This window comes from Orycteropus afer, unplaced genomic scaffold (genome assembly GCF_000298275.1).
Source record: "Orycteropus afer afer isolate SDZICR_OR568_19922 unplaced genomic scaffold, OryAfe1.0 scaffold00043, whole genome shotgun sequence".
In the NCBI taxonomy this organism is placed as follows: domain Eukaryota; kingdom Metazoa; phylum Chordata; class Mammalia; order Tubulidentata; family Orycteropodidae; genus Orycteropus; species Orycteropus afer.
In genome coordinates, this window is record NW_006921630.1 from 16,356,361 (window position 1) to 16,380,578 (window position 24,218).

The window sequence follows — 24,218 nt, forward strand, 5'->3', positions numbered from 1 at the left end:
CTTCTTCCATAGAGATTAAAAATCCAAATTCATTGCTGTTGAATCAATTCCAAATCATAACAATGCTACAGAAAACAGTAGTACTGCCCTGTAGCATTTCCAAGGCTGTAAATCTTTACAGAAACTGACTGCCACATCTTTCTCCCATGGAGCAGCTAATAGGTTCAAACTCCAGTGTTTCAGGTTGCAGCTGAGCTCTTTAACCACTGTGCCACCACAGCTCCTCTATAAAGATTATGGTCAAGAGAACCCTATGGAGCATTCTACTCTGTAACACATATGTTCGCCATGAGTCAGAATCAACTCTACAGTAATGGGTTTATTTTGGTGGTTTGGAGTAGTGCAGATGATTGATGAGCTTGGCTGCTAACTGAAAGATTGGAAGTCCAAGTCCACCCAGAGGCACCTTGAAAGAAAGAACTGGTGATCTACTTCCAAAAACTCTGTTAAGAGTGAAGGAAAAAAGTTGGGAATGGATAATGGTGATGGCTGCACAACTTGATGACTACAATTAATGTCATTAAATTGTACACATTAGGAATTTGAAATGGCAGATACTTTGTTCCATACATAAAACTCACTGCCATCAAGTTGGATCTGACTCATAGTGACCCCTCCTTGGATTTCTGAGCTGATATCACTATGGAAGTAGATTGCCCAGTCTTCCTTCCAAGGAGTGGCTGGTGGGTTTGAACCGCCAGCCTTCTGGTTAGCAGCCAAGTGCCTTAGGCACTATGACACCAGAGCTCCCTGTTACATAAATATTTCCACAATTTTTATTATTTTTTTTAAATCAGCCACTGAAAACCCTATGGAACACACTTCTACTCTGACACAAATGGTGTCATCATGAGCCAGAGTTGACTCAATGGGAACTGGATATATGAGGATTATATTAAGGCAGAAGTAGTTTTTAGTATTCGGCCATTTGTTTAAAGGCTTTCATCTTTCCTGTTAGGTTTAGTCAAATACATTTTAGTGCAATGTTTTGCCAGCTAAAATGGATTTCTAACTTCATATAGTCTGTGTCAATAAAGTACAAGAATAGCTAATGAACTCAGGAATAAAGTTCTTTAAAAGAAAATGCAATATATATTTTAAAGTATTGTATCAAAAAAGCATGTAATTAATAACTTCATAACTTGGTTTTTAGCTTGTTGTTTTGGCATCTTATATGTTGTTTTAAGAGTATATTTAAACATGGATTTTCAAGCCTCTATTTTGGTTCATATCTTAGTTAAACAAGGTGACAAAAAAAAAACATACTTTATGAACCCTATATCCAGAAAATTCCCTTAAGACAAAAGTATGACCTTCTACTGATTTATATGTAAGAGAAACCGTAGTGTTGATGTTCAGCCCATGCACTGGGTAGAAAATGTAAGTTTGTTCCAATCTTGTGGTCAGGTGGCATAATATGTTAGTTGCCAAAAGGCCTTAATATCACCCTTTGGAAACTGTTGGTCAGTTTTTCTGTTGTTTAGGAAACAGGTAAGTGTGTTATTCATAAGTGTGTTAATTCATGAACATTATGTAATGGAGAAATTTTTCAAAGAGTTACAACCATGCAAATCATCATGTTGTTGAAAGATCCAAGTACATATTCAAACATAAAGCTGAATCAGGCTTAAAGATGTGGTCTTGCAGGGTCTCAGTTATTGTTATGAAAATATTGATATCGTTCATAACCACTTCTGTAAGTATTATGCATCCTTGCTCCTAATTCCTTCTACTTTCTCAGAACACAGACAGATATTCAGCTAGGATTTAGACACTCAGATTGGGTGTGCATATGCAAGTCTGAGTAAATATAATTTTAATAAAATAACTCCTTTGGATAATTTTAAGCATTTGTTTCATCCTTCTGAATGTCTCTATAGACATAAATCCCCATGAAAACCTAACCAGAAGGAGAAAGGAAGAACATCTCTGTTATGTTTCCTTTGGTTTAATTTCAATTCTTTCAGATTCTGGATGAATTTAACTCATTACTGAGTTAATTTATTTGTATAATTTTGTTTGCTTTCAAAACAAACATCATTCTGTGACCTGGACCTCTGTCTCTTGGGTGTTTGTAGTTCACGGAGCATGGAGCTCTTGGCATCCGTGGGCTGCATGCAGTGAAAGCTGTGGGAAAGGTACCAAGACAAGAATGAGGCTGTGCACTAATCCACCACCATCATTTGATGGATCCTACTGCAATGGAGCAGACACACAGATGCAAGTTTGCAATGAAAGACATTGTCCAGGTAAGGGAAACACAATATTTATACCTTTAATAAATTTATATCCATTTCTTATTAAGAAAAAGAGCCATGGTGGCACAACATTTGAGTGCTCCCCTGCTAAACCAAAGGTTGGTGGTCAAACTCACCCAGTGGCTCTGCAGGAGAAAGACTTGGCCGCCTGTGTCTGTAAAGACTACAACCAGTTTTACTCTGTCACATGGGATCATTTTGAGTCAGAATCAGCCTGACAGCACCCAAGAACAACAGTTTATTGAGATAATCTATCAATAAGAATCTATTTCATTCTGACTGTGCCTCACAAGAACATCACTCAATCTAACAATGTCCATCTTGTTGTTGTTGTTATGTGCCGTCAAGTCAAACCCGACTCATAGCGACCCCTCCTTGGGTTTCCAAGGCAGTATCACTACGGAAGTAGGATTGCCCAACCTTCTTTCCGAGGAGTGGCTGGTGGGTTTGAACCGCCAGCCGTCTGGTTAGCAGTCAAGTGTCTTAGCTACTATATGTTTTTCTCTAAAACCAGTTGATGGCAAGTGGACAGCATGGGCCAGCTGGAGTGCCTGCACTGTGTCCTGTGGAGGAGGTGCCAGACAGAGAACAAGGGATTGCTCTGACCCTGCCCCCCAGTATGGAGGAAGCAAATGTGAAGGCAGTGATGTCCAGAGTGACTTTTGCAATAGTGACCCTTGTCCAAGTGAGTGTTGGAAATACTGAATCACCATTACACTGCCTTAAAGTTTCATTAAGTCTTTACAGACTTAAAGTTATAATATTCTGTATTTTATTTTTCTGTCTTTTATTTAGGTTATCAATATGTTGTCTGATTGCTGTTGTGACTGTATAATACCATTGTTGTTGTTGTTGTTGTTATGTGCCGTCAAGTCGGCCCCGACTCATACCATAGATGCCATTAATTTATATGGTCAATGTCTTCAGCTGGGTTCTCTAGAAAAGTAAAACAAGGAAAGCAGAGAGAGAGAAAAAAAAAAAATTATCTCAAGGAAATAGCTCATGGAGCTGTAGATGCTGGCAAGTTCCAAGTCCATGCATCAAATATCAAGCTAGAGGCTTCTTTTGATTCATGCAGCTATAGAAACTGAGGAACTTGAGATTAGCAGGCAGTATAGCAGGTTGCTGGCTTGTAAGGCTGAGAAATCCAAGATTGGCAGGTAAAATGGCAGATTGTTGGCCCATAGACTGAGAAGACAACATTTCCAAGATAGGCAAGCAACATGGCAAGCCACTGATGGGCCAAATGCAGAATCCAAAATGAGCAAAAAGCCAGAGACCTTTGCCACAGCTTTTCCATATATACTAAAGCAGGCCACACTCCAAAGGCCATACTCTCCATCAACTGATTGGCAGCTCACAGCAGATTCCACCATGGAGGTGATTACAACATATTCCACCATGGAGAATAACTACATCACAACTGCCAAGCCACTCAGAATCACAGCCCAGTCAAGTTGACATACAACCTTAACTACCACAGGCAGGGAAGGGCTAGGTCCACTTTCATGTATTTTATATAAGGCAAGCTGCACAGTACAAGGACAAGGGCAATCTTCCATACTAACCTAATAATATTGATGATTCCTTTATGGAGGTAAGCAGGCAGCTCTTTGCCTTAATTCAATCACCAACCTATATTTTCACACCCTAGCCACAGCATGATATCTGGAAATCTGAGTTTTACTGTATCCTGAATGTTTCAGCCATGGCTTATTAATGTCAGAGACCCTGTCTTATTCATACCTTCCAGCTTCTAGGATATTTTAAGACTCAATGAATGTATCTAAATGGGATCACACAATCACTAGAATGTATGCCCAGTTTCTACTCATCACAACAGCTAAATCATCTGTCTTTAGAAGTTGCCTATTCATAGATTTGTATGTTTCTTTTAAGTTCCTGAAGAGAGTTCCCAGTGATTTTGCAATGAATATCATTGCTTAACACTTCTCATTTATCGGGCTCCATTTTCATGTCAAATGATTCTGTGTTTCTAGCTCATGGTAACTGGAGTCCTTGGAGTGGCTGGGGAACGTGCAGCCGGACATGTAATGGAGGGCAAATGCGGAGGTACCGCACGTGTGACAACCCTCATCCCTCCAATGGAGGAAGAGCTTGTGGGGGGCCAGACTCCCAGATCCAGAGATGTAACACTGACATGTGTCCTGGTGAGCTTTCTGACTTCTGGCAATAGAACAAGTAAAGCATTTCATTTAGTGCTTATTGTAGCAGCTCACCCTTTCAGATCTTAAGTTGGAAGTTGTATAGGCAAAGTCACCCTTAGTGTCTGTTTCAAAACTAACATGTTAATATTAACCACTACATTCTTGTACACAGTGGATGGAAGTTGGGGAAACTGGCATAGTTGGAGCCAGTGCTCTACCTCTTGTGGAGGAGGTGAAAAGACTCGGAAACGGCTATGCAGCAATCCAGTGCCATCTAAAAGTGGCCGCCCCTGTGCAGGAGATGCTACTCAGGTATCCAGATGCAATATACAAGCATGTCCAGGTAGGCAATCAAATTAGATTTTGGCAGGCCCATTTAAAGGCTTTGTGAAAATTAGAACAAGTCCCTACTCTAAGCCCATAAATTACAAAATGATGCCAATTCTGAGAGGAAGAATTAGGGGGAAAAAGAAAAAAAAAAAAAAAGCACTCTTTTTTTTTTTTTTCCTGGTTGGTACAATTCTATGTTAAGAACTACTTGTCACCTTCCAGGCCCCCTTGTAAAAGGATGCAGTAAACATAGCCATAAATGATAGCCCTGGCCTTAAAGGGTAAAAGGGTGACAGAGGGTTGGGAAAGCCAAGCTGAGACTAAGAACTCAAGGTGAGGATGGGGCAGAGAATAAAGATCCAAGAGAAGTATACAGTTAGAAGCTGTTCATTCATAGACATGTATATGAAGAATACTAGTGTGAAAAATACAACAAAATCCTGTTCAGTCAAGGACAAAGAGGAGGAGGAGTTCACATACTATAATCCAAGTCATGCAACACTGCTAGATATTGTAAATGATGCAGAAATTAAGAAGGAACAAATTCAAAATTCTAGAATTATCGGAAGTTAGAGTTTGTTAAGGTTCTAAGCATGATGGACAATCCTATGGATACTTGTGTCAGAGAGCAGACTTCTTTTCTTTTGACTTTTTATTGCTATTTTGGTGCAATTTTACAAAGCAGATTTGTTTTATGTTCAACAGTTTGTACACCTTTTGTTTCATGGTACTGATTACAATCCCCACGATGTAAAAGCTCTCTTCCCACCATACCCTAGTGATTACCCCTTCCCTTTGTCCTTCTTACCTATGTATTCCTGCCTCCCTTGCTTCCTTCTGTGCAAATGCTACCCTTTTGATGTCTCCCATGATTAACTATTCTAGGGAGTGTATCTCCCTGGTGTTCAGCTCATAGCCCTGCCTTTTGTTTGGCTGAGAGTCAAGCCATGGCAGTAAGTCTAATTCCAGTCCCAAAGGGTGACTCAGGGCCATAGTTTCAGGGGTTTCACCAGTCCACTTCCAACCAGTAATCTTGGTCATTTTTATGTTTTTAATTTTGTTCCACATTTTTTTCTCCCATTCTATCCTTGATCTCCAATTTTGATCCCTTTCCAAGTGGTTGGCATTGGTAGCTGAGCACTGTTTAGTTCTTATGGTCTCAGGGACATGTAGGCTGAGGTTCCCATGGTCATTTGGTGCCTTGAATTAGTTGTTTCCATATATCTTTGACTTTCTTCACTCTTTTTCGCTCCAGATGAGGCGAGACTAATAGTTACATCTTAGATGATGGATTGCAAACTTTTAATATTCCAGTCACTACTCACCAAAGTAGGATGTAGAACAATGTTTTTGTGTAGTATTTTGTGCCAGTTGAGCTTGGTGTCTCCCACAACTGTGGTCCTTAATCAGACTTCTGAGGGTTGTAAAAAGACCAACAATAATAGTTTCACACTGTTGAAGTATCAGGACACCATTGGAATTTCCAAAGTTTTAAAAATAAAATGTCCCTGAAAAGTGACAGGACCATTAGCAGACTGAAAGAGGGGAATTATATGAAAAGATATATAGGATATAGACAACCTAAGAGAGCAATTGTCTACCAGACAACTGCTCGACATATTTGGTCAATATATCAATGAATTACCAAAGATTTTGAGGCTTGAATAAGTTGGTATGGTGATATCTCTGGTTTTAGTTGAGGCATTTGTAGATCAGCATCTGGTGTTATCAGAGCTCCTGTGGTGGCAGGAAGTCCAAAACAGGCAGACAATTTGGGTTACACAAGTCTGGTAGAAAGTTTTAAAGATCATAGTTAGGTAGCCAGAGCTAGGAGAGTTTTGTAGAGCACTGAGACACAAGAGAAGAACCTCTATTCTTCTCTCTATTTTTCTTAGAAGAATAGAGTAACCAGAGTTAAAATGGAAGACCAACTTTGTTAGTAATTACATGGAAAGTAAATAAGTAGTAGTCCTGTCTATCTCTCCCCCTACTTAGGACTAAGGGTAGGGAACAAAATGGCCTAACAGATCTCAGTTGGCCCTATGATCTACTTTCCTACATCATCTTGAAAATCGTCCCCATCAGTCTCTATGCTCTCCTCTCCTTTTGGTTCCTTGGATGTGGTGAGCCACCCTCTCCCAACCAAAAAAAAAAAGTGACACATAATGTCTCTTATACCTGGAAAGTTCTTTCTCTGCCCTCACTGGCTTTAACTAAGGTTTTAATTTCCCTTCCACCACTCATCTGTCAGTTTGTAGCACTGTGAGGGACTGTGTGTTGCTGTGAGGCTGGAGGCTATGCCACCAGTATTTAAAATACCAGCAGGGTCACCCATGGTGGACAGGTTGCAGTAGAGCTTCCAGACTGAAACAGACTCGGAAGAAGGAAGGGGCTTATCAACTTCTCAAAGAATTCACTAGTGAAAACTTTATGCATAGCTCTGAAACACCATCTGATGTAGTTCCAGAAGATGAGCCACTCAGGTCATATTGTTGTTGTTGTTGTTATGTGCCATCGAGTCGGCCCCGACTCATAGCGACCCCTCCTTGGGTTTCCGAGGCAGTATCACTACGGAAGTAGGATTGCCCAACCTTCCTTCCAAGGAGTGACTGGTGGGTTTGAACCGCCAGCCGTCTGGTTAGCAGTCAAGTGCTTTAGCAACTATGCTACCAGAGCTCCTTATGACTCAGGTCATAAGGCACTTAGAATATGGCTGGGGAAAAGCTGCCTCCTCAAAAAGTAGAGTCGATGTAAATTACGTGGACAGAGTAAAGCTTTCAGGACCCCCATTTGCTGATGTAAAACGACTCAAAATGGGAAGAAAGAACTGCAAACATCCATTAATAATCGGAACAAGGAATGTACAAAGTATGAATCTAGGAAAATTGGAAGTTGTCAAAAATGAAATGGAATGCATAAAGATTAATATCCTAGGCATAGTGACCTAAATGGACTAGTTTTGGCCTTTTTGAATCAGACAACCTTATGATCTAATATGGTGGGAATGACAAATTGAAGAGGAATGGCATGGCATTCATTGTCACAAAAAATATTTCAGGATCTATCTTGAAGTACAATCTTGTCAGTGATAGGAAAATATCCATATGCCTACAAGGAAGACCAGGTTAATACAACTTTTAATTCAAATTTATACACCAACCACCAAAGCCAAAAACAAGGATGGTGATTACAATGTGAAAGTTGAAAACAAAGAAGAATCACCAGTAGCTGGAAATATGGCCTGGGTGATAGAAATGATGCTGGAGATCAGATGACAGAGTTTTGCAAAACCAACAACTTATTCATTGCGAATACCATTTTCAATAACATAAATGATGGCTTTACACATGAACCTCACCAGATAGAGTGTACAACAATCAGATTGACTGCATCTGTGGAAAGAGGCGATGGAGAAGCTCAACATGTCCAGCCAAAACAAGGCCAGGAGCTGATTGTGGAACAGACCATCAATTGTTCATATGAAAGTTCAAGTTGAAACTGAAAAAAAAAAATTATTATTTAATTAATTTATTTTTTGCAATGTTTCCTCCCCTCTCCTCCCCTCCCACCCTTGGCAACCAACAAAGAAAGTTTCCTACATAAAGCTTTCCTTTACTTTTTACACTAATAAACTAAAACAATATTTGTCCTTCTGTGATTGACATTTCACTCAGCATAATTTCCTCCAAGTTCATCCATGTTATGTGGTGATTTGCAGATTCTACATGCAAATCACACAGCAGCAGTATATGAGAGTCCCAATCTCTCCGCATCCTTGCCAGCATTTGTTATTTTCTGTTTTGTTGAACTTTGCTATTAGTGCTGGAACCAGATGGAATTTCACTGTTGTTTTGATTTGCATCTCTCTAATGGCTAATGATTATTACCATTTCTTCATATGTTTGTTGGCCATCTGAATATCCTCTTTAGTGAAGTGTCTATTCATGTCTTCTGCCATGTTTTAATTGGATTGTTTGTCTTTTTTATTGTTGAGATGTTGGAGTTTTCTGTAAATTTTAAAGTCCCTTGTCAGATATGTCATTGCTGAATATGTTTTCCCAATCTATAGGTTCTCTTTTTACTCCTTTGAAGAAGTCTTTGGAAGCACCTAAAAATTTAATTTTTAGAGGTCTCATTCATCTAGTTTATCTTCTGCTGTTTGTGCATTTTGGGTTGTGCTTGGCAGTCTACTTATGCCATAAATTAGGGATGTTAAATTTGCTCCTAGTTTTTCCTTGAGGAACTTTATAGTTTTAGGTTTTACATTAAGTCTTTGATCCATCTGAAGTTAGTTTTTGTGTATAGTGTGAGGTATAGATCTTGTTTCATTTTTCTGCAAATGAATATCTAGTTTTGCCAGCACCATTTGTTAAACAGTCTCTTCCCTATATAATGGATTTTAGCATTTCATCAAAAATAAGTTGACCATAGGTCAATGGATCCATTCTGGGTTCTCAATTCTGTTCCACTGGTCTATGTGTCTGTCGCTGTACCAATACCAGGCTGTTTTGACCACTGTAAGTAGGTTTTGAGATCTGGGAGTGTGAGACCTCCTACTTTGTTCTTCTTTAGTAGTGCTTTGCTTATCCAAGGTCTCTTTCCTTTCCATATAAAATTAGTAATTGGTTTTCCATATCCTTAAAGAATGTTGATGGGATCTGGATTGGGATTGCATTGAATGTATAAATTGCTTTGGATAGTAATGACATTTTAACGATGTTCTATCTTCCTATCCACAAGCATAGTATGTTCTTCCATTTTTATAGATCTCTTATGGTTTCTTGAAGTAGTCTTTTATAGTTTTCTTTGTACAGGTCTTTTGTGTCCCTAGTGAGATTTATTCCCAAGTATTATATTTTCTTGATAGCTGTTGCAAATGGTATTGATTTCATTATTTCCTTTTCATCAGTCTCTTTGCTGGTGTAGAAGAATCCAGTTGATTTTCGTATGTTGATCTTGTATCCTGCCACGATGCTAAATCTCTAAATTAGTTCCAGTAGTTTTTTTTACTGAGCCTCTTGGATTTTCTATATATAGGGTCATATTATCAGCAAATAGGGATAGTTTGATTCTTCCTTACCAATTTGAATGCCTTTGGTTTTCCTTTGTTGCCTTTTTGCCCTGGCTAGGATTTCCAATACAATGTTGAATAGAAGTGGTGATAGAGGGCATCCTTATCTTGTTCCTGTTTGCAAATGGAATGGTTTCAGTCTTTCTCCTTTGAGAATAATGTTGGCTGTTGGTTTTGCATATTCATTCATTTTCATAATGAATTCTTTTCTTGATATGTTGTTGGAATCTATTGGCTAGGATTTGTTGAAGATTTTTGCATCTACATTCATAAGGGTTATTGGTCTGTAGTTTTCCTTTTTAGTGATATCTTTAGATGCCTGGATTTGGTATCAAAGTTATGCTTGCTTCATAAAATGAATTTGGGAGGATGCCATCCTTTTCTGTGTTCTAGAATATTTTGAGTAGGATTGGTGTCAGTTCTTCTCTGAATGTTCAGTAGAATTATCCAGTGAAACCATCTGGACCAGGGCTTTTTTTGTTGGTAATTTTCTTTTGTTATGGGTCTGTTCAAATTTTCCACCTCAGACTTCGTTAGTTTAGGTAACTAACAGATTCCAGAAATCTGCCCATTTCTTCTAGATTTTCAAATTTGTTGGAGTATAGTTAGTTCTTCATAGTATCCTGATATTATCCTTTTAATTTTAGTTGGGTCTGTTTTGATGTCACCCAATTAATTTCTTCTTCATATTATTTTGTATTCTCTCCCTCTTTTCCTTTTTGTAAATTTGCCAGGGGTTTGTCAATTTTATTAATCTTTTCAAAAAAAAACTTCTAGTCTTGTTAATTTTTTCTATTGTCTTTCTATTTTCTGTCTCATTTATTTCTGCCTGAATCTTTATTTCTTTTCTTTTCTTCTGATGATTGTAGGCTTTTTTATTCTTCTGCTGCTCTTTTTCTAATTTTTGGAGATGTTGGGTTAAGGTGTTAATTTTAGCTCTTTCTTCTTCTTTGATGTATACATTTGTTGCTGTAAATTGGCCTCTGATCACTGCTATTTTATGTCCCACAGATTTTGGTATGTTGTGTTTTCATTCTCATTTGATTTGAGGAATTTTTTAATTTCATTTTTATTTCTTCTATTACCCAGTCGTTTTCAAGGAGGGTGTTATTTCCATGTGTTTGCTTTTTTCTATTGATCTTCCTATTGTTGATTTCTAATTTTATAGTATTGTGATCTGACAAGATGCTTTGCAGTATTTCAATGTTTTTAAATTTATTAAGGCTTGCTTTGTGGCCTAACATATGGTCTATCTTGGAAAATGTTCCATGTGCACTGGAAAATAATGTATATTGTGCCGTTGTTGGGTGAAGTGTTCTGTAGATGTCTATAAGGTCAAGTTGGTAGACTGTATTTGTTTAGTTCTTCTGCATCTTTGTTGAGCTTCTTTCCAGTTGTTCTATCTTTGACTGAAAGTGGTGTATTAAAATCTCCTACTATGACTGTGGAGTCATCTATTTGTTTTTTCAATTCTGTTAAAGTCTGATTTATGTATTTTCATTAGGTGCATAGATATTTATTATGATTATGTCCTCTTGTTCAATCAATCCTTTAATCATTGTATAATGTCCTTCCTTGTCTCTTATGGTCATTTTTGTCTTAAAATCAATTTGATCAGAAATTAATATTGTCACTCCTGCTCTTTTATGGTTGCCATTTGCTTGATGTAGCTTTTTCCAACCTTTGATTTTTAGTTTATTTGTGTCTTTCTCTGTAAGGTGTGTCTCTTGTAGACAGCATAATCATGGGTTATGTATTCTTATCCAGTCTGCAACTCTCCATCTTTTGAGTGGTGCATTTAATCCATTGACATTCAGTGTAGTTGTCAACAAGTATGAATTTGTTGCTGTCATTTTGTTATGTTTTTTTTCATGGTGTTAACTGGTTTCTTTGTTCCATATAATTTTCTTTTCTGAGCTCATTTGTTTATGAATCGTGTTATCACTTCCTTCATTGCTATTGTTTTAGTATTTGCTAAATATTTGTGCTTTCATCATATCAACTTTTATCAGCTTTCATCATATCAGGGAAATTCTCTTCCAACAAATCTTAGACAATTTTCCCTGTGGTTTTATTTGTGACTCCTTGTTCTGGAATTCCAATACATGCACATTATTCCTTTTGATGGGTATCTCACATGAACCTTAGGCTTTCTTCATTTTGTTTTGATATTTTTCCTGATTGATCCCTTTCCAAAGAAGTATTGAGGTATTTGTCTTCAATCTCACTAGTTCTGTCTTCCATTGATTCAATTCCACCCCTTTGCCCATTCAATATGTTATCTATTTCTGAGAATTTGGTGTTAATCTTCTGGATATTTATCTGTAGATTCTGTATCATTTCTAAATTTTCATTTATTTTTTCATTTTGTTCTTGTATTGTCTTCTGAAAACCTTCTAGGATTTTGTCTGTGTTTTCCTCAATTTTGTCAGTATTTTCCTTGATCTGTCTCTCAGTCTATTGAAAGTACCTAAATATAATTCTTTTGAGTTCCTTATCAGGGAGTTACAATACTGCTTCTTCTTTAGGGATGTCTTCTGGGTATACTGTTCCCTTGCTTCTGCTGCTTTATCTTGCTTCTTTGTGTGGGCTGTGGTGGTCTGTTGTCTCGGAGACATTGTGATGTTTTTGTGTTTATATTTAATTGGTGATTGTATGTTGGAGTGATTCTCCCAAGATTTTCATTTTCTTTGGTTTTTATGGATGTATCTGAATAAGGGTACTGTGCTGTTCTATTCGCTAGCTGGCAGCACTTAGGCACTCACCACCTGTCTCCTTTCCAGCCTCCTATATGTTCATGCTGTATTTTGGCAAACAGAGTCTATTCTTAGGTCCCTGGAACCTGAACAAGAAGGCTATCACTTTAAATATCCAAAATGGCTGCTGCTTGAAACATTCAAAATAGCTGCACCCAGCTGCTGCTTGTAAACATTCAAAAATGGCTGTGTCCTCCAGACAACCGAAAGTCCACAACTCAGTTTGTCTTCTTTTGTTCTGTTTCCCTTTTCAGTCATCAGCTACCCATGCAGTAGTCCACTCAGCCCTTGATGAGCAGGGCCAATTTTTAGGTTACTTCTCAGGTCCTAACATCACTTGGAAATATTCAGGCTGTCCATGCTGTCAGGACAGCTGACAGTCCGCAGCTCCATTTGTCTCCTTATTCACTGTTTTTTCATACAAGTTCTTCTACTAGTTGGTGTTTAATCCACTTCTGTATCCTTCCTTTCAAAGCTCAGGGCTCCAGGATTATCTTCTGTATATGTATCAATTCATTTCTCTTTTCTTTGTTGAAGAGGGTCTATGTAGCTTGTCTACCTATTCCACTATCTTACTGGAAGTCCTCTGAAGCTGAAGAAAATTTTAAAAAGTCCACGAGAGCCAAAATATGACCTTGATTATATCCCACCTGAATTTAGAGACCATCTGAATAATAGATTTGATGCACTGTGCACCAATGACCAAAAACCAGACAAATTGTGCGATGACATAAAGAACATCATGCAAAAAGTCACTAAAAGGACAGGAGAGGAAGAAAATACTGAAATGGATGTCAGAAGACACTCTGAAACTTGCTCTTGAATGAAAAATAGCTAAAGCAAATGGAAGAAGTGACAAAATAAAAGAGCTGAACAAAAGATTTCAAAGAGCAGCTTGAGAAGACAAATTATTATAATGAAATGTGCAAAGAACCTGGAGGTAGAAAACCAAAAGGAAAGAATATGCTCATCATTTCTCAAACTGAAAGAACTGAAGAAAAAATTGAAGCTTTGAGTTGCAATATTGAAAGATTCTATGGGCAAAATACTGAATGATGCAGGAACATAAAAAAAAAAAAAAAAAAGATGGAAGGAATACTTAGACTCACTGTACCAAAAACAATTGTTCAATATTCACATATTTTAGGATGTGCCACATGGTCAAGAACCAATGGTATTGAAGGAAGAAGTCAAAGCTGCACTGAAGGATTTGGCAAAAAAGAAGATTCCAGGAACTGACTGAATTCTCATTGAAATGTTTTAACAAACAGATACTATGCTGGAGGCACTTACTCATCTATGCCAAGAAATTTGAAGGACAGCTATCTGGCCAACTGACTAGAAAAGATCCATGTTTGTACCCATTCTAAAGAAAGGTGATCCAACACAATATGGAAATTATGGAACAATATCATTAATATCACATGCAAGTAAAATTTTGCTGGAGATAATTAAAAAACTGAATTGAAGCAGTATATAGACAGGGAACTTACTGAGAAATGCAAGCCAGATTCAGAAGAGGACATGGAATGAAGGATATCATTGTTGATGTCAGATGGGTCTTGGCTGAAAGCAAAGAATACCAGAAAGATGTTTACTTGTGTTTTATTGACTATGCAAAGCCATTTGACTGTGTAGATTGCAGCAAATTATGGATAACATTGAGAAGAATGGGAATTCCAGAACACTTAATTGTGCCCATGAGGAATCTGTACGTAGACCAGGAGGCTGTCATTCTAACAGAACAAGGTGATATTGCATGGTTTAAAATCAGGAGAGGAAAGTGTCAGGGTTGTATCCTTTGACCATTCTTATTCAATCTTTATGTTGAGCAAATAATCTGAGAAGCTGGACTACATGAAGAAAAACATAGCACCAGAATTGGAGGAAGATTCATTGACAACCTGCGATATGCAGATTACACAACCTTGCTTGCTAAAAGTGAAGATGACTTGAAGTACTTACTGATGAAGATTAAAGACTATAGTCTGCAGTATGGATTACACCTCAACATAAAGAAAATTAAAATCCTCACATCTGGACCAATAAGCAAACCAAAAAAACCAAACTTACTGGCATCGAGTTGGATCTGACTTATAGCGACCCCTCCTTGGTTTTCTAAGGCAGTGTCACTATGGAAGTAGATTGCCCAACCTTCCTTCTGAGGAGTGACTGGTGGGTTTGAATCACCAGCCTTCTGGTTAGCAGTCACATGCCTTAGGCACTACGCCATAACCAGCATCATAATAAATGGAGAAAAGATTTAACTTGTCAAATATTTCATATTACTTGTTTCTACAATCAACCCCCATGGAAGCAGCAGTCAAAAAATCAGATGATGTATTGCACTATACAAATCTGCTACAAAAGATCTCTTTAAAGTGCTGAAGAGCAAAAATATCTCTTTGAAAACTAAGGTGTGCCTAACCCAAGCCATGGTATTTTCAATAGCCTCATATGCCTGTGAAAGCTGAGCAAAGAATTAGGAAGACTGAAGAAGAGTTGACACTTTTGAGTTGTGGTGTTGGCGAAGAATACTCAAAGTACCATAGACTGCCAGAAGAACTAACAGATCTTTTCTGAAAGAAGTGTAGCCAGAATGCTCCTTGGAAGAGAGAATGGACAAAATTCATTTCACCTACTTGGGTCATGTAACAACATCCCTTGGAGAAAGATACTCTGCTTGATAAAGGGGAGGGTCAGCAGAAAAGTGGAAGGCTGTCAATGAAATGGATTGTCACAGTGGCTGCAATGATGGGCTCAAGTCTAGCAAGGATTGTGATGTTGGCGCAGGACCAGGCAGTGTTTCATTCTATTGTACATAGGGTCACTATGAGTTTGAACTGACTTCACAGGGCATAAAAAACAACAACAAATTTCCCTCAGGTCATCACTCTATTTTTACTTCCCTCTGTACTAGACTTTGTACATTAACATGTTTCAACTTTACATTTATTTGGAGAATTCTGATTAATGTCTATTTCTCCTATTATTATATATGTTCTAGGAAGGCAGGCTTCACATTTTTGTTTTTTTTTTTCTTTACACCATACTTCATTAATATATGAATGTATTCCAGAGAATGAATCAACATGAAAAAAAGGTTTTCTCTCCCTATAAAATGAAAACAGTGAGGTACCATATTTATTTATTTTCTTTTTATTGTAATTTGGGTAAAAGTTTACATAGCAAATATGTTTTCTATTTAACAATTCATACACATTTTGATTTGTGACATTGATTGCAACCATCACAATGCAGCAGCACTCTTCTCATTTCCTCCTGTGTTTACCTTTTCCATTTGTCCATCTTTTCCTGTCACTTCCTGCCTTCTGAGCTTTATTCCTGGGCAAATGCTGCCTTTTTGATCTTGTATGGTTGGTTGTTCTAAAGAATGTTTACTCCCTGTTATTATTGTTCACCTTATAGACCTGTCTATTGTTTGGCTGAAAGTTGAGCCATGGAGATGAGTTAAGTTGCAGGCCTGAAGGGTGTCTAAGGGCCACAGTCTTGTGGGTTCCACCAGTCTCTCTCAGACCAATAAGCCTGGTCTCTTTTATTGTTTTCAGTTTTGGTCCACATTTTTCTCCCACACTATCCAGAACCTTCTATTGTATCCCTTTCAGAATGGGCAGCAGTGGTGGCCAGGCACCATCTAGTTCTTCTGGTCTCAGGATCGTGGAGGTTGGGGATCACATGGTCTGTTAGTCCTTTAGACTAATTATTTTCATGCATCTTTGCTTTTCTTAATTCTTCTTTGTTGGATGGAAAGAGACTAATAGTTGCACCTTAGATTGCTGTTTACAAGCTTTTAAGAACTCAATCAATGCTCACCAAAGTAGGATGTAGTACATTGTCTATGTGGGCTGTGTTATGCCAATTGACCTAGATGTCGTCCATGACTATAATCCTGAAACATTAGACCCAGTGACTCATCCACTCTAGTTGTTTGATTATGGCTAAGAAATTTTCATGACTTTACCCCTGTATGTTCTACTATATATATGGATATATTTGCAACACATATAAATACATATGTGGAAATATACTGTCAAACCCATATATATTCTTGGGTCTACAACCATTTGCCTTTCCACTCTTGCTTAGCTTGCACACATTTATTGATTTTTTCAAAGATTGAATACAGTTGTTATATTTTCCCCACTATATAATACATGCTACCAGTTTCTGAAATGACTAGTAATTGTTTTAAAATACATTCAATTAAAAGATATAAAATAATGAATATTTATTAGTTTCACTATCAGCTTCACCCCAACATATTTCCTCTCTTGTCAAAGCTGCTATTCAGTTAAGTGATGTTCACTAACCACCTATTCTATGTTAGTAACCAAAAATTCTGTTAAACGATGGGAAGAAAACATAAAATTACTGTAGAGATTCTTTTTTTAAAATATATATATATAATTGATTTTCAACATAACTGTATTGGTATGAATTCCGAGCACTGTCAAAAGTACAATATCCTTTTCAATTTTTTTGCTAAAAACTAAGCATTTTCCAATATAGACGTAATTTTCGCATAGTGAAAAACTTGATAAACCCAAGATCTACTGTGATGAAAGTCTTGCTCTAAAAACCCAAAACTCAACAATGCCTCCTAGATAGTATACATTTATGTTGCCAGTGACCTGTAACAAAGTTTAGGGGCTGGTTAGAGGCTGAACCCCTCCTTTCATTCTGTATTTTCATGAGAGAGAAAAGAATATGAGTTTTAATGCCAAGTGAATCTGTGTTCAGATTCTCATTCCACTACCTACTGATTATGTAATGATGGAAAAAGTCACTTGACTTCTCTGAACTTCAGTTTCCTAGTCTTCTAAGCATAGCTACTTAAAGTTACCTTATAGGATTGTTGGTAGTATGAAAAGAGTTAACACATATTTAGTTCTTACTATAATACATGATATGTTCAATAAATTCTCATTAGCATCATCAGGTCCTCACCATTGATAAACACATACTTTATTTTGACTTTGGGATTGGATGCTGATTGTATTCTTTATATTGTGAAATAATACTACAATGTGGATAGAATGATCCTATATTCATGTGGGATAATGAATGTACATGAAATTAGAATATTTTGAAATCTTATTCATTCCACTCTTAAACTGAGATGTCATTGGATCTTTTTGAAGTTCAAGAAAAGACTTGTAGCCTCTCTGAATATTGGCCTTCTGTGCTCCCATGTAATGTTGATGGGAGAAGCCCTGATGGCACAGTGGTTAAAACACTCAGCTGCTAACCAAAAGATTGACAGTTCAAACCTACCAGCTGTTCCACAGGAGAAAGATGTGACAGTCTGCTTCCAGAAAGATAACAGCTTTGGAAACTCTATGGGACAATTTCACTCTGTCCTATAGAGTCTATGAATCAGAATCTACTCTACAGCAGTGGATTTGGTTTTTGGTTGGAATGTTGATGGAATTGTTTTCTTACCCAGGAATGTTTTTCTTTCCCAATAGGTGGGCCACAACGAGCCAGAGGAAGTGTTAATGGAAATATTAATGATGTTGAATTTGGAATTGCTTTCCTTAATGCCACAGTAACAGATAGCCCTAACTCTGATACTAAAATAATACATGCTGAAATTACCAATGTGCCTCGCAGTCTTGGTAAGTCTCTTTGCAAATAACAGTTGTTAATAAGTCTTTTTTAAAATAACTTATACATACTCCTTCATGTTATTTCGACTTAAAGTTTCTGAGAAGATAGTACTACTCAATGATCAGTATGATACTCCTTAGCACTGTCCCAGTGGTAAGCTCTTAAAGACACACGATTCATTGATATTTATTTTACTGTTGTTGAAGATTATTTAGAATTCATCCTAATGAATGAAGTGCTATGAAAAAATACTAACAATGGACTGTAGGTATTTTGCTTTGTTACCTCTTGTATCCTTTTTTTTTTTTTTTAAGGTCCAGCAATGAGAAAAATAGTTTCCATTTTAAATCCCATATATTGGACGACAGCAAAGGAAATAGGAGAAGCAGTCAATGGCTTTACCCTTACAAATGCAGTCTTCAAGAGAGAAACCCAAGTAGAATTTGCAACTGGTTAGTGTCAGCTGAACCTAATATTCTACTAGTATAAAAAATACCACTGCTTTAAAAGTTGGTAATTACAAAAAATATGTTCTATGTTCCTGCAGAGAATAATTTCAAAGTTTTTGATGAAATTTTATTATAAATAATATAAAAGCAATTTCACATTTTCTTGTAAATGTAAAATGACATGGTGTCTATAAGAGACCATATGTTTCCAAGTAGTATAGTTTTTTTTCCTCTTTTCTTGTTTTTTTTTTTTTTTTCTGGTTAAGTCCTTAGAGAGGGTCTTAAAGGCCAAAGCAGACAAGAAAATGAGTCATTGCTGTAAACCAAAGATTTTGTAAATGAACCTGAGGTTCTGATTCCTTATTTAATCAGCTTAGAGGACTCTGGTAGCATAGTGCCTAAGACACTTGACTGCTAACCAGGAGGCTGGCGGTTCAAACCCACCAGCCACTTCGGAAGGAAGGTTGGTCAATCTACTTCCGTAGCGATACTGCCTTGGAAACCCAAGGAGGGGTCACTATGAGTCGGGTCTGATTAGACAGCACATAACAACAACAACAACAGAGGACAAATCAATCTTTTCGTAGCCATCCACTGACCTAGATGACCTTTTGCTACTTTTTGAAACAGCAAAAAGAACAAAGACCTGTGGCTAGTCTCATGGGGTTGCCAGTCTCACTAGTGAAGGTGTTTATCCCTTCTCACAATTCTTTTGTGGAACTGTCTTGCTATTGCTTGTGAGTTTTAAGTGTGGAATCATCCACATGGTCATGTGCTATATTTTGCCACAGAAAAAGAAATTTTTTAATTGACTCTTAAATTGGGAGTGTTGGGTATGTTAAATGGCAAATTAAATTCCCTTGTCTATGTTCATTCAAGTTTGAACTGGAATGATATAATTGAACTGATATTTAAGGTAAATCTGCTCTGTGTTTGCACAAATTATTTTTGTTGTTGTTGCTAAAATGAATGCATTGCAATCCCCAGGAGAAATATTGCGGATGACTCATGTTGCCAGGGGCTTAGATTCTGATGGTGCTTTGCTGTTAGATATCCTTGTGAGTGGCTATGTTCTGCAGCTTCAGTCACCTGCTGATGTCACTGTAAAGGTAAAATTTCAGGATAACATGCCTTCACATTGAAGAGTCCTGGTGGCCCAATGGACTCTGTTTGCCCCAATGGTCAAAGCTTTGGCTGTAAACCAAAAGGTTGGTGGTTTGAACTCACTAGCCCCTCCCCAGGAGAAAGATGTGACAGTCTGCTTTTGTAAAGATTTATAGCCTTTGAAACCATATGGGGCAGTCCTACTCTGACTTATAGGGTCACTATGAGTTGGAATCCTCTAGATGGCAAAGGAGGGTTTGGGTTTTTTTGGTTACCTTCACTGTTTACTGGAGCAATTGTAAGAGTGTGAGTCAGAGAAGGATGGAACAATGGCAAAAATCTTGTATAATTTCCTTTTACAATTTAGGGGGGTATATGTGTTAACTCTAAGGTTAGAAATGCTTAGCTGATCTTTGTTTAAAAATCTTTAGGGACAAGACAGTTTACAAAGTCTCTTGGTGTTTTTATTACCCCGCTCAGCAGGACCAGAGGAGCTCTGATGGTGTAGTGGTTAAGGCATTTGACTGCTAACCAATAGGTCCATGGAAGACAGACGAGGTAGTCTCCTTCTATAAAGATTTACAGCCAATGGTATTCTCTATGAGTCAGACCCAAGCTCAATGAGTTTGGTTTGGTTTCGTTTATCAGGACCAAGATCACTCCTATTTGGATTTAAGCCACTTGTTTAATTTTCTATAGACATAAAGATAGTAAGTAACCCTTCTATAAAAGCTTCTGTATACTGTCCATAAAAATATTTCAAAAACTAAAGAAAGGTAACAACCACCCTTGGACACTTTTTCTTCCCTCTTCACTTACAACATTGAGTTCCCTATTATGCTATAATTTGTGGCAATACAATTATGAAACTAATATAGACATAATAAAAAGATTTAACTTTTTAGGTTGTTTTATGAGCACTAATGTACAATCACAAGTTTAATTAAAACTAAGTATTTTAGCCTCTTAAGCCTTTTATTTCTCATTCTATATCTCATAGCAATCTCAGAAAGTATATATTAATGAACCATGATGTTACTCAAATCCATATTGTCCTCTTTAGGACTACACAGAGGACTACATTCAAACAGGTCCTGGGCAACTGTATGCCTACTCAACCCGTCTGTTCAGCATTGATGGCATAAGTGTCCCATACACATGGAACCATACCATTTCCTACGACCAGGCACGTGGAAGAATGCCTTTCTTGGTAGAAACACTTCATGCATCCTCTGTGGAATCTGACTACAACCAGTTAGAAGAGACTTTGGGTTTTAAAATCCATGCTTCAATTTCCAAAGGTAATTTGGTCACAGAGAGAAACATATCTTTATGCCATTTGACCTCTCTGAAAGAATTGCACTGATACAATTCAGAGGTAAGGATATTAAAATATAATACCAACACCATGCTATTGGGGCATTGGTGGTTCAGTGGTAGAATTTTCACCTTCCCTGCAGGAGACCCAGGTCTGATTCCCAGCCAGTACACCTCATATGTAGTCACCACCTCTCTGTCAGTGAAAGCTTCTGTGCTGCTGTGATACTGAACAGATTTTGGTGGAACTTCCAGACTAAGAGGCACTAGGAAGAAAGACCTGGGCTTTATTTCAAAAAATCAGCCGAAGAAAACCCTATGGATCCCAACGATCTGATCCCCAGTGGATCATGGGGATAGAACAGGACTTGGTAGGATTTTGTTCTGTTGTGCATGGGGTCACAGTGAGACAGGGGCCAACTCGGTGGCAGCTAACAACACCATCATTATAATGACACCAAGTTTTTTGCATGTTTTGTCTATGTTTTATGGTCAGTAAACCCTATGGCAAAGCCAATCCAGTTGGTGTTCTTGCATATTTGATTTACTAAACTTCTTCATACAGCATAGTGGAATTGTTATTGTTCTATTCCATTTATGCAGAGGATATAAAATGTAAAATCTGTCTTAAAAGATTTCTCTTTGGGTGATACAGTTTATTTGTTTATTGTTCTGAATTTTATATTTGCCAAAGAGTTTTATAACTTCCTGGAACATAGTGTAAAAGAGTGTCTCTGCCTAAGCTAGTAAAAAAGAATCCATATTTTAAAAGGTGCTTTGTAAATGGTGTAGCAATAATCAGAATTCCAACTGTCATTTCTGGTTGCTCAGAATTATAATTTTTGAACTGCCTTCAATTTTCAAGCATAGTTCTGCAGTCATTGATCTCAGCATTCCCTTATGCTCTGTGCTCCTTTGATGTGTCGGTCCCTTGAGGTTTCCTTTTCAGTCATAAGAGGCACCACAGTGATTACCTTTCCACAGCCTGTGGAGATTTGATGCTGGGAGACCCTTGCATGTTACAGTCACTAATGTTTGCATGACTCTACTTTTGAACTTCGTATCCCATGAGTAAACTTAAAATGATTCACATTGACCTTGTTTTGCTGTGTGCTGGCTTTATTGAAACGGACCCAAGTAGATTTTAAAAAACACCATTTGCTTTTATCGTGATCAAAAGATAATCCAAAAATTCGTTTTCACTCTTTAATCTTACTTTCATCCATCCTGCATGTGACTGTTTTCTTCTTCTGCATTTATCATAACTGTTTCATGAACTTTGAGATCTTAGTAAGCTGGTGGTATGCGTTCACATTTTTTTGAGATAATCACATATTCATGAAGCCTCATAGCCACGTTCCCTCACACTTCGACCCATACCACGCTGCCGCCATCTCATTCTACTCTTGGCATGTGTATTTGGGTCACTTGCATAAAAAGAAGAATTATTAAGATTAAGAGGGGGTATTTTTCTCTTTACCAATTTTGTCTACTTTTAAAATATAACCTCTATTTCTACCTTCTTTAGTACTCTATCCAATTCTAAAAGATAATGGGGATGAGACATTGGCTAAAAATGAATTTATAGTATATGGGACCGGTTAAAATGATTTTTGAAAAGTCATGTATACTTCCTACACAGTCACGTAAATTCTCTAAGCCTGAAACTGCAAGAACATCTTTATGGCAATTGTAAGGGTGTTGTTGGGAAACTGGAGTCCCACAGTATAGGGAAATACGCTATAGAACATTTAATGTCCATTCTTATCCTTGCATACTGTGATTCTATGAATTACAGCTGATGTATATCCTTATTTTTTGACATTGTTCCTGTCATATACTGTATAGCAGCAATTTGCCTTTGATAGACCACCAGGGGGCAAACTTGCATTCTTGGTAGCTTAGCCCTAGTTCTTTTCTACTATATTGGTCTAGACTAGGACTATGGTTACAGTGCATTAGAATCACTTGATAGCCTGACTAAAGTTCAGATTTCTGGGCCCAGAGATTTTTGTGTTAGCAAATATAAATAGGATCTGAGAATCTGTATTTTTAACACAGCTCCTAGCCATTTCTAATGTAGCTGGTTTGCACACTGGCATGTGAAAACTACTGAGCTCTGATGGTGTAGTGGGTAAGGCATTTGGCTGCTAACCCACGAGTTCAAACCCACCAACTTCTCCACAGAAGAAAGATGAGGCAGTCTGCTTCCGTAAAGATTTACAGCTTTAGAAACCGAATGGGGGTCGCTATGAGTCAGAATTGACTCAGTGGCAGTGAGTTTGATTTGGTTTTGGTTTGGTCAAAATGAGTCACAAATATAAATTCATCTCATAAAAATGTTATATCTTTCAAATTAAATTACATACTTTTAAAATATAATTATAAAATGTATTTATATTTTTGGGGGCTCTGGTAGTGTAGTGTGTAAGGCACTTGACTGCTAACCAGAAGGCTGGCAGTTCAAACCCACCAGCCATTCCTTGGAAGGAAGATGGGGCAATCTACTTCCGTAGTGATACTGCCTCGGAAACCCAAGGAGGGGTCACTGTGAGTCTGGTCTGACTCGAGGGCACATAACAACAACATTTATATTTTAAACATTAGTCAAGAGAAAATATCAGAAGCCATAAAGGAAAAAAAAATAAATATATTTAACTACAAACACATTTTTTAAAAACAAACCTTCTTTTTGGGAGAAGAAAACATAAAAGGGCTAGGGTCAAATATGTACTATGAAAAAATATTTGCATCACATTTTATGGACAACTGTGATTAAACTTAATATATACAAGCTCTCAAAGTCAATAAGAAAAGGAAAGCACCCCAACAGAAAAATACATATGAACAAGAGATTCACAAAAGAAATAATAATGAGAAATGAATGTGACAAATTGTCAACCTCAATACTTAGCAAAGAAATGCAAACTAACTCAATGACATACCACTGTCCAACTATCAAAGTTAGAGATTAAAAAGCATAATAACCTCCCAGTATTGGAGTTGTTGTTGTTGTTAAGTGCCGTCGAGTCATTTCCAACTCATAACGACCCCATGCACAGCAGAACGAAACACTGCCCGATCCTGCGCCAGCCCCACAATCCCTGCTATACTTGAGCCCATCATCGCAGCCA

The 24,218-nt window shown here is 37.5% G+C and overlaps 1 protein-coding gene across 1 annotated transcript in view; it reads left to right on the forward strand.

Moving 5' to 3' along the window:
* The window catches only part of HMCN1 (hemicentin 1), a 691,072-nt gene that overhangs the window by 631,567 nt on the left and 35,287 nt on the right, over positions 1-24,218 (forward strand). The window contains exons 89-96 of the mRNA XM_007937695.2: positions 2,079-2,249; positions 2,773-2,943; positions 4,259-4,429; positions 4,599-4,769; positions 18,073-18,222; positions 18,529-18,666; positions 19,651-19,772; positions 20,831-21,068. Of these exons, the coding sequence (XP_007935886.1) occupies positions 2,079-2,249; positions 2,773-2,943; positions 4,259-4,429; positions 4,599-4,769; positions 18,073-18,222; positions 18,529-18,666; positions 19,651-19,772; positions 20,831-21,068 (1,332 nt within the window). The remainder of the gene's footprint in view (positions 1-2,078; positions 2,250-2,772; positions 2,944-4,258; positions 4,430-4,598; positions 4,770-18,072; positions 18,223-18,528; positions 18,667-19,650; positions 19,773-20,830; positions 21,069-24,218) is intronic.